This window comes from Macrosteles quadrilineatus, unplaced genomic scaffold (assembly GCF_028750875.1).
Source record: "Macrosteles quadrilineatus isolate MER2022 unplaced genomic scaffold, UCM_ALF_1.0 Scaffold_1__1_contigs__length_201487025, whole genome shotgun sequence".
Classification (NCBI taxonomy): domain Eukaryota; kingdom Metazoa; phylum Arthropoda; class Insecta; order Hemiptera; family Cicadellidae; genus Macrosteles; species Macrosteles quadrilineatus.
The window spans coordinates 2,423,949-2,435,912 of NW_026542594.1; the positions used below are offsets into that span (position 1 = coordinate 2,423,949).

The 11,964-nt window shown below is 37.5% G+C and overlaps 1 protein-coding gene across 1 annotated transcript; it reads left to right on the forward strand.

Annotated features, from left to right (window-relative positions):
- Window positions 1–6,759: 6,759 nt before the first annotated feature.
- On the forward strand, window positions 6,760–7,371 carry LOC128983636 (uncharacterized). Its single transcript, XM_054402998.1, has one exon. It carries the CDS (start codon window positions 6,760–6,762, stop codon window positions 7,369–7,371), a length of 612 nt encoding a protein of 203 aa, XP_054258973.1.
- The last annotated feature ends 4,593 nt before the right edge of the window (window positions 7,372–11,964 follow it).

Below are 11,964 nucleotides of genomic sequence, written 5' to 3' on the forward strand. Positions count from 1 at the left end.
CCTATCTGTGTTTCTTTTTTACCTGTCATCTTGGAGTTAAAACATTCAGTCGTCACATTACCATTGCTGGTAAAACATTGTTATTATTTGTTCATTTATTTAATCAGTAGCAAGGTTATAATTTGTAGCTAAGTTATAAGTAGGATGAAAAAACAGTCTCAAAGTTACCTTCCAATAATAACGTCTGCCAATCCATGTGTTTAAAATGATTGGCTCTAGACACAGAAGTGCTAGGTAGATCCTGGGAAAAACTCAGGATGCTTTTCTGGACTCATTTAACAAATTGTCATTTGGCTATAGACTGATGATACTTTTGAACAAATGGTCAACATGAAATAATTAAAAGGCATACAGTGGTAATTTGTTGTACATCAACTTTCTCAAACAGCATTATCATTTCAAAAATAATCTAAATGCAGTACTGTATTTCTTTCATGTTTTGTACCATAGGGAAACCAAAACAAGAAAACTCTTTCAATTTATTCTTTTGACAAAGCAAAAATTACTTTGTTCTCAGCTTACTCAAAACAAAACCCCACTTTTTAAAGAAACTTTTTTTATACTTTCTCTACGTACTTTAAGAGGTTTTTAGGTTACTTAAATTATAATTAATTCTATATTAATTAATTATACAACTTAAGTATCCATTTGGAGGGATGATTAGATGGTTTAGAGTATGATGCTGTTCTCTTTTATGTCCATCATCGAGAGAGCAAGGATCGGAGAGGGGAGAGTTACATGTACGCTCAGCCACGGCAGGGGGTCGAGTTGATCATACAGCCCAGCATCGCAGCTTGCCGACACTATTTGAAATAGCGTGCCGCTATGCGTCACAATCTTATCTTGACCAAAATCTGCTGGGAATTGGATGAGTAGGCAGGTTTGCGATAATTTAACCCTGTATTCATTTTTAACAAAAACTACGGAAGGTAAATAAAAGAAACGTCTTAAAACCCTTAAAACATAAATTTACGCTTATACTCTTACTCACAAGACGGTAAATATACATAAAAGATGGTAAGTGGTGATCGATTTTGATTGGACACTCCAATCATCATCAGACCCAATAGGCGAATGACAAGAATCTTGAATGACGTCCATACTTATATCCTATTGGCTACCGGAAGCACCGGCCAATACATTTTTATAAGTAGGCTACAGGTTGGTCCACGGGAAACGAACACTTTTGAATCAAGTGTTTCTCGGCGACTGTTGGAGTGTGAAACTCGGGTTTAAGGCCATTCAATGCCATTTATGCCATCATTCCGCTGTGGACGAAAGATCATTGCGTGTTGATATACGATGTTTTTTAAAAAAGTGGTGAGTCAACTGTGAAACTCAACATGGTAGGTGTTAGGTAACTGCGTTGCGTTGAAATAAAATAACTTGTAATAAAAAAAAGTAAAGAGCTTTAAGTGGACTGTTACTGTATATTTAGAAAAACAATAAATATAACAGATGTTAATTCAATCATTCCAAATACAAATGTAATAGAGGAAACAAGCAATATGAGAATATGGCAGAGTATCAAACATTTTCCATGTAAGCGGTAGTAGGTTTTCTTCTTTGATGATCACCACATCTCCTTCTTGAATATTTGGAGTGCGGTTGGTCCATTTGCTTCGTTGTTGTAGCGATGTAAGAAATATTCCAGAAATCATCATACTATGCTTCATGAATCACCGCAAGTAACGCTGCCTTCTTCTGCACGGCTATTGACTCCAACTGTCAAGCAATCTACCTTACCTGAGAGTTCTACATCAGCTCACACAGTCACCGCACCACCACTCTTCTTGGCACCGCTGCTATCCAGATAAGAGATTCTGCAGGAAACTACCACACTGTACGAGCTCTATGTGATCCGGGGAGTCAAATGTCATTTATCACTCAAGAATGCTCTCGTAAGTTATCATTACCTGTCCCACCATGCTACACTCCAATCATTGGAATTTTTAAGACAACAACTCATTCATCTCTAGGAGTAGTTGATTGACACATTAAACCTCGATTCAACAATCAATCTTGCCTTCTCAACTAATCGCAAACTCTCTGTGGTGGAATGGTCCAAATTGGCTCTCTGAAAATGAATCGTCCTGGCCTGTACAGGATTATACTCCAATGCCTACAAGTGAACTGCCTGAAACGAAGCATATAGTTGTTAACTCTGTCACTGTTCAAGAAATTGGCATACCAGATATGCTAGAACGTTTCTCTTCATAAACCTGCCTTAAATGCATCACTGCTTGGTGTCTGAGGTTCATTTACAATTGTAAACTTAAATCAAATCAACGTATTAAAGGTCCGTTATCTTCCCAAGAACTGAACAAAAGTCTCATATATGCATTAAATTAGTTCAAGATCAAAGTTTCAGAACTGAAAAATCTAACTTGATATTAAAATTGCCTTGTAAATCTGAGTTTCAAAGACTTGACCCATTCATAGATTAAGATGGAATAATAGGAGTCGGACTCATCTCGCCACCCTGCTATCCTACCAAAAAACAGTCACTCACAAATCTCTTCATTGATCATTCATAATATGTATTTTCATGCAGGACCCAGAACACTTCAGTCACTTCTTCAAAGATCTGTTTGGATTTTATCTTCCCGAAGTGCTGTTAGAAAAAGAATCTTAAAATCCACAACATGTACAAGAATGAAAGCTAAGTGTCATCAACCATTTATGGCAGATTTACCCGCTTATCGAGTCAATGCTTACAGGCCTTTTCTAACAGTTGGTTTTGACTATGGAGGCCCCTTCTTAATTAAGACTAAAGAAAGCAAAAACCCCAAGTTAAGAAAGCCTATTGTGTTTATTTTTTATTTATATGTTTAGCGACTAAAGCCCTTCATCTCGAAGTGGTATCAGCTCTTTCGACAGATGCCTTAATTGCTGCCTTTGATCGATTCATCGCACGAAGAGGTATTTGCACTGATGTATACTCTGACAGAGGCACTAATTTTGTAGGAGCAAAGAAGATCTTTATAAACTTTTTTGTGGTTCTGAGTTTGTTACAAAGTCACCAATCAACTAAGTAACAAAGGAATAACTTGGCATTTGAATCCACCCTTAGCACCTCACCTTGGTGGTATCTGGGAGGCCGGGATTAACGCTGCAAAATCTCGCCTTTATCATGTCATTGGTGACATAATTTTAACATTTGAGGAGCTTTCAACCATTTTCACTCAAATAGAAGCTATACTTAATTCTCGTCCATTGTGCTCTCTTTCAACCGATCATTCAGAAATAGATATTCTCACTCCAGGTCATTATCTCATCGGACAACCTTTAGTAAGTATACCGCAAGAAGATGTCACTGCTTTACCCTTAGATCGAATATCAAGATGGCAACTTATCAATCAAGTGCGGCAACATTTTTGGAAACGATGGTCATTTGAATATTTAAATACGCTACAACAACGAAGCAAATCGACCAACCACACTCCAAATATTCAAGAAGGAGATGTAGTGATCATCAAAGAAGAAAACCTACCACCGCTTACATGGAAAATGGCCAGAGTTAAACACTTGCTACCTGGTAAAGATGGAATCGTCCGAGTTGCAAGATTACAAACCAGTCAAGGAGAAGTCATTTGACCTGTAATAAGACTATGTCTTCTACCAACAAACTAAATGAGAAGAAAAAACAAGTTTTTTGGCGGGCGGTATGTTTGATACTCTTTGCCATATTCTCATATTGCTTGTTTCCTCTATTACATTTGTATTTGAAATGATTGAATTAACATCTGTTATATATTCATTGTTTTTCTAAATATACAGTTACAGTCCACTTAAAGCTCTTTCCTTTTTTTTATTACAAGTTACCGTATTTTATTTACTTATAACATGATAAAATCACAGAATATAAAGTGGGGTGCTTGAAGGCCTACACAAAGATTGCTCTAAAAGTGTTGGAAAACCTTTCTTTATTGATTTCCGCCCGCCGTCAAACACTTCTGGATACAGATCGGCACCTATTAAGAATTCAATTTCACCTGGAACATCAAAGTGAGGGTTGGCTAGATCAAGGTCCTTGTAAACATGCTTAATGTCCTTAGGCAATACTTGAGAAGGAAGTTGAGGAGTAATACTGTCAAGTATTACAGCATTAGTTTGTAGGCAAGGTTGATTCTTGAATCGTGGTTTAATGTGACAATCAACTACTCCTAGAGATGAATGAGTTGTTGTCTTAGAAATTCCAATGATTGGAGTGTAGCATGGTGGGACAGGTAATGATAACTTACGAGAGCATTCTTGAGTGATAAATGACATTTGACTCCCCGGATCACATAGAGCTCGTACAGTGTGGTAGTTTCCTGCAGAATCTCTTATCTGGATAGCAGCGGTGCCAAGAAGAGTGGTGGTGCGGTGACTGTGTGAGACTGTGTGAGCTGATGTAGAACTCTCAGGTAAGGTAGATTGCTTGACAGTTGGAGTCAATAGCGGTGCAGAAGAAGGCAACGTTACTTGCGGTGATTCATTAAGCATAGTATGATGATTTCTAGAACATTTCTTACATAAAACGTTAGATGAACAAGCTTTAGAAGTTTGTCCATGAGATAGGCATTTGAAGCAAGCTTGTTTACTTTTTATGAAGTTTTTTCGTTCATTTACAGATAAAGCTTCAAAATTACAGCATTGATAAATAGAATGATCTTCATTACAAAACAAACACTGGCGCTTAGTGTTCCTTTGTTGTAGATTGGTTGAGAAAAGAATGTCGAGCAGAAGTAGAGGGAGGTGTAGCAGTTGCACCTTTGTTGTTTACATACCTTGTACTTTGACCTATTTTAGGCTTATATGAAACTCCAGAGGAGGTAGGTAGAATCTTTGATTGATAGGGTGGCTGCTTCCAAGGACTTACAGTGATCTTTTAAGAAGTTGATTAAGGTGTGCAGTGTAGGAAACTCCATACCAGGAAATTTCCTTTCAAATAGTTGACGAGTATGTTTGTCTATATTTTGCAAAATAATGTGACAAAGGAGGTAATCACCGTAGTCTTCAGGGAAATCCATGGCCTTGTGGCGTCAACTTAGCCACAGCTGTGTTGCCTTTAGGCTATACTTTATTTTAATATTTATTATATAACAGCTGTTGCTTGTTTTTGTAAAAAATGTTTAGTTTTGACTATGTAATGATTCAACACACTTCTTCATTCGTTTACAAATAAAACTTTATCAAATATTCGTTCATATAGTGGTGATATTATTTCATACATAGTAAACATTCAGCTACATTGATGATATTTTAGTGTTTTCCCGATCAGCTGAAGAACATGAGCAACATCTTAGGACTTTGTTCAAAAGACTCCATTCCTATGGCGTTATTGTAAACTCATCCAAGTGTGTTTTTGCAGTGCCTGAAGTGACGGTTTTAGGGTACAGAGTTTCAGCATCAGGTGTCTACCCTCCACAAGACCGAATATCAGCTCTTCAGGAGTACCAACTACCTAAGACAATGCGTGGGCTTCGACGGTTCCTAGGTATGATCAATTTCTATCGCAGATTCTTGCCTAAAGCCGCAGAACTCCAAGCACCTTTACACTCTCTGCTTGGTGGTGCAAATAGCAAGGGATCACTTCCTGTGCCTTGGACCCCAGAGACTGAGGAGGCGTTTCAAGCTTGCAAGTCTAGTTTGTCGTCAGTGACACTCCTATTTCATCCGAAACATGACGCCCCTCTCGGACTGTTTACAGACGCCTCTGACGTTAGTGTAGGAGCTTGCCTTCAACAATTTGTAGAAAATTCCTGGCAGCCACTTGGATTCTTCTCTAAGAAACTTTCACCTAAGCAAAGCTCTTGGCCGGCGTACTACCGTGAACTTCTTGCTGTGTATGAAGCAGTACAGCATTTTCGTCATTTTTTGGAAACCACGGCATAAACCACTCATCTTTGCTTTCCATCAACGTCGTGAGAAACTTCCACCTGTTCAACTACGTCAGCTTTCATTCATATCCGAGTTTTCTACAGACATAAAACGCATCGGAGGTTCAGAAAACATTGTTGCCGACGCTTTATCACGTGTAGGGGCTATTTCATGTTCATTGGATCCTGAGTCAATTGCCAAAGCACAAAGCTCAGATGACGAACTCATCAACCTCATAAACAACAACAATTCATCTCTCAAAATACAGAAGATCCAAATCCCTGGAACAAACTCATTCATCTTTTGTGACACTTCCACAGGGACCCAAAGACCTTATATTCCAGTTGAACTACGGAAGAGGGTATTTCATTTGCTACATGACCTCAGCCACCCAGGCATTAAAGCTACTGCAAAACTTGTAGCAGATCGATTTGTCTGGCCAAGTATTCAAAAAGATTGTCGTAACTGGGCTCGTACTTGTGAGCGATGCCAACGTTGCAAGGTAAAACGACATGTTCATGCTACTCTAGGAACATTTTCTTTACCATCATCACGCTTTGAGCACATCCATGTTGACATAATTGGGCCTTTACCACCAGCAGGACCATACAAATACTGTCTTACGGTCATAGACCGTTACACTAGGTGGCCTGAGGTTCATCCTTTAAAGGGGATTACTGCAGAAGAAGTCGCCGAAGGTCTAGTCTCGTGCTGGTTTTCTCGTTATGGCGCTCCTTCAAGAATAACTACTCTGATCAAGGCCGCCAATTCGAATCATCCCTCTTCAAGTCCCTTGGAAGAACTTTCGGCTCTGAAAGAATCAGGACTTGCAGTTACCATCCCTGTGCAAATGGATTGGTGGAGAGATTCCATCGCCATCTCAAAGCTTCACTGATGTGTCATCACGATTCATCCTGGCTGGAAGCTCTTCCGATTGTCCTCCTAGGTATAAGAACTGCGTACCGCGAGGATCTTCAAGCATTAACGGCAGAAATTGTTTTCGGACAACAGTTGAGACTTCCAGGAGAATTTTTTGATCTCCCTGTTGACGGACCCAGGCATGAAGATCCTACTGATTATGTTGTACGACTCCGTCAACACATGTCTTCAATCAGACCTGTCCAAGCTTCACGCCACGTCAAACCCAAAACTTTTATATTTCAGGATCTTAGAAAGTGCACCGATGTTTTCCTAAGAGACGACTCTGTGAAACGTGCTCTACAGCCTCCCTACAGCGGACCATATCCTGTAATTTCTCGTGATGAAAAATCCTTAGTAATATCACAGAATGGCAAACAAGTGCGAGTGAGCTTAGACAGGGTGAAGCCTGCACATGTGTTACCCGAAAAATGTAACCATCCAACAATCAAAGAGCCTCAAAATATACAACCTTCAAACACATCCCTCAACCCTCCAAGCCCGGCATCATTCAAAAGCTATACAACTCGGTATGGACGAAATGTTAAGCTCAAGCTTCCTGGACTTCCAGTCTCTGCGGGGGGCTGATGTGGCGTCAACTTAGCCACAGCTGTGTTGCCTTTAGGCTATACTTTATTTTAATATTTATTATGTAACAGCTGTTGCTTGTTTTTGTAAAAAATGTTTAGTTTTGACTATGTAATGATTCAACACACTTCTTCATTCGTTTACAAATAAAACTTTATCAAATATTCGTTCATATAGTGGTGATATTATTTCATACAGAGTAAACATCGCTATATATTGGTAAAGGCATATGTATTTTCAGATATCAAGGAGTTATTTTCATGAATTAGAGAAGTAAACATATCTTTGAAATGAGGCCATTCTTAAAGGTTTCCAGAAAATTTATGCTTTCAATTTCAGGTAGTTTAACTTGAGGCTGCATTTTAGTGACAGTTTTAATGAGATTGTTAGTTGATGTAGACGTGCATCTCTTATGGGTCCCTAAATTATGGAAATACATAGACTCAATTTCTTTGATAGATGCTTGTTCATTTAGTATTTCTTCATCTAGCCCTAATGTAATCAAAATTTCTAGAATTTCATTTTGATATTGATTGAGATATTGGTAATCAGATTTTAATGCGTCAAACCTAACTTGAAACTCGGTACTATATCATCAAATTCAATAACGTGATCTACACTCAATTTATACAAAGTAGTTAATTCTTTGAACAACTTTAGCCTTTTTCAATCGAAGAAGTTTCAATGCATTTCCATTGTTAATACTCATTTTCAATTGAAGATTGATTACTCCATATAACTTGAAACAATGTGAATCCAAATTTAGGTAATAAGTTTTGTTAGAAATTTAGTCTATAAAACTCACCAAATCTTCTTTGTGTAATAACTTACCATAGGCAATAAATTCTTGACAATTGTAGACCTATTCGGCTTCTGAACGGACCAAAATGTTAGGTAACCGCATTGCGTTGAAATAAAATAACTTGTAGCTTTGACTATTATCCAATAGTCAATGCTTGTAGGTAATAAAAAAAAGTAAAGAGCTTTAAGTGGACTGTAACTGTATATTTAGAAAAACAATGAATATAACAGATGTTAATTCAATCATTCCAAATACAAATGTAATATAGGAAACAAGCAATATGACAAAGAGTATCAAACAGTGGGTCAAGAGTGGAAATACTTTCGTATTGGTCTTCATGATCAACTTCCGACTCCGAGTTGGAATACAATTTTAAGGTGGGCTTCCTATCTATACTTATTTAATACGCAAGCAGTTTTTTTGTGACAATTACTCCTCCGGAACTACTGAACCGATTGATATGTTCTTGGTGTCTTTGGAAAAAGCCTAACGTGAAGTTGTACAGGAAACTTTCTTTTTAGGGAAATAATTAGAGGGTGAGGCCCTGGGGCCCTTTAAAGTTTTGTATTTCTCTATAAGATTAACATGGGAAACTAATATTGTTATGAAACTCCAGCTGTTGTCAGAAATTAAAAGTGAGAAGAAGAACATTTATGTTAATTGTAAACAGTCAATAAGTTCGCTAATTTAACAGTTAGTTTGCTTCAAACGTTTACTTACTTGGTTGAAATGAAATATTTACTATTTGAATTTGGGTTGCAGTTAATATTACCATAAAAAAAACCAAACTAGAGATCCTAGATAGATTGATATACTAAAAAGAAAACTGAATTAACACTGTGCTGCATTTCTTAGTAATCATTGAAAGAGCCGATTTGCAAACTATGGAAACAGAGAAGTCATAGAACACCACCAAGGAAAAGAAAATAGAAATAGCCTAGTGTTTTTTTTTAAATTTTTAATCATTATGGACAACCTAATGCGGCTCTGAGTAAGGCTATTTGTAGAAGACCCTGAAAAACAAGATCAGCTTTTGAAAAATGATAAGATATTTACAAGAAATGTTGATTATATCGATCTGTTATGTACATCTTGAGTATTCCATAATCTTTGAGTCAAATCTTTTAAAGTTATAAAAAATTATGACTGTTATTCGTTTTAAAATAAGGTCAGTAATACTTAGCTATTGCTCGATTTCGAGCAACAGGGACACTAGTTTAGAACTAAAGAGTCAGTTATGAAAACAAAAACACCTGGAACACAGATTAGTCTAGGGAAATGAGGAATTTATGGGCCATCAATCTTTGAAAAAAAATAACTCCTGTCATTGTTAATTATTCTGCACATCACATACCTTATACTTTACTTTATACTTTATACTTTCTTATTAAATAGCGACCATACAAAGTAGGTATTTTAAGCCAAGTATGAATGCAGATGAGTGTAGGTTGAGTGGCGCGATCTTGTAGTCTTGTTAGTGACTAAGGCTGACATTCCTTAGACACAGGCATAAATTATTTTTATATGCTACACAATGTAAAAATTGTCAAGAGTAATAAATAAAATAAAAAAATAAAATCAACAATGTCCCATGTACTGTACGAAGTTTTACAAGTTTGGCCACACCACTCTTGCGGTATGGTTTCAATGACAAGACCCAGAGGCCAATCTATTCTATTCATGTTTTTGCATTCAATAAAAACTACATCACCTATCGATGGTTCATTTTTAGAACCTTTTATGTTTGATTTTTGAACCAACTGACCCAAATATTCTTTTCTAAAATGTTATCTTAGATTTTGTCTCAGATTTTGGATATGTTTTAATCTTCTTTTCAAGCTTCGCTCATCGATTTGGTCAAATTCTGGCATACCACTCTCCCTAGTTTCTTGAAGAAAGTGGTTTGTTGTAAGTGGTGTCAATGCAGAAGTTCTATCATAAACATATGTGAGAAGTCTCGAATTTATTACTTCTTGACAGTCACAAAGCACAGTAGACATTTCTTGGTAATTGAGACAGGCCCTTCCTAGCACTCTTTTAAGATCAGTTCCAATTTTGGATTTTTTTTTTTTAATTTATTTCTTCCGTTTCGTACTGGATGTTTTTACTGACAGGCCATTCATTCTTGGGCAATCTCAACCAGTCAGGTCCCCCAGCAAGATTCTGACAATGTCCTCGCGCTACAGCCGGGGCCGCGTTAAGGGTCAGTGGAGCCCTGGGCAAACCCAAAAGCAGTGTGCCCTTTTTTCCTAGTTTGGACGGGCGGTGGTTGGGGGGCACCCGGTGGGCGCCCCTGGGCATATGCCCAATCTGCCCGTTTATAAAAGTGGGCCTGACTACAGCCTCTGAATGGAAGATCTGCAGGATATTTATCTCCAGGTACATGATTCCACTGGTTTATGTCAGTAAGCTTTCTTATCTCAGACACCCTATTACATACAAAAACATTCCAATTGTTATCTTGTTGAATCCAAGCCAATGTCGTACTTGAATCTGTCCAGTAATATATGTCCATCCATATCTTTCCAATCCATTGATTGTAATATTCTACTTGTGAGACATGCTCCCACCGTGGCAGCTAATAATTCCAATCTTGAAATCGTGGTTTTCTTCAGAAGAGCAACTTTTGATTTTGCAGACAATAATTGGACTCTCACTTCATCTTCAATTTCATCTCTCAAGTAAATAGCTGTTGCATAGGCATCTTTACTTGCGTCGCAAAATGTGTGAATACTAAAACCATTTTAATCCATAGTCATTTTACCTATCCATGGGGGTATTTTCACTATTTCAGAGCACTTAACTCACATCATGATGAATCTTTTACTGATGTCTTAAAGTGTCCCAGTCAATTTTCAAGTCCCAAATACTTTGCAGAAGAAGTTTAGGAAACAAAGTAACAGGGCAAAGGACCCCATAATTGGATCAAAGATCTTATGAGATATGGATAAAATGTCTCTCTATGTGATTCGAAACACGTCCAAATCTTTAATACAGTTTGTCAGGTTAAAAAACAGAACGTCCTCAATCTAGTTCCATTGAACTCCCAAAACATTATAGTGACGGACTTGGTATCTCCTTCTTCAATGATGCTCGTGGCATGCCATCCTCTTAAATTAAACTTAGCAGCAGCCATAACTTGTTTTGATTCTTCAACAAAGTGTTTTAGTTCCTCATAAGTATCTACACTGGTCGAAACATTGTCCACGTACAAATTTTTACTCAACTTCTCAACCACATTACCATCATACGCCTGAGAAGTCATAGATCTTTGAAGATGCAGATCAATTACTGCCCCTAGAAGAAATGGACTATATTTCACTCCAAAAACAACTCTTGTATGGCGGTAAACAATACTTCAGCTTTTTTCATTGATGTCAAGCAATAAAAAGCGAAGAAAGTCTCTATCTTGTACATTTAACGATATCTGTAAGAAGGCTTTTGCTATATCAGTAATAAATCCAAACTTCCCTTCCCTAAAACGCATCATTACAGAAGGAATCAGTTCAATTAAATCTAGTCCATTTTCAATACAGTCGTTCAATGAGGTTGAAAACTTGGTCTTTGATGATGCATCAAACACTGAACGAATTTGTGGGGTAATACTATTCTCCTTCACTACAGATCTATGTGAAGGTTGTGAGAGTTGTTGTTCAAATCGTCAAAAGGTACAGCTTCAATGATGCCATCACTTAACCCTGAGTCATAGTCTTTGGTCAAATTATTACTATCCAGTTTCTTCACAACTGTGGCTAACACTCTGTTACTAGGCAAAGGAGGATGTCAATCAA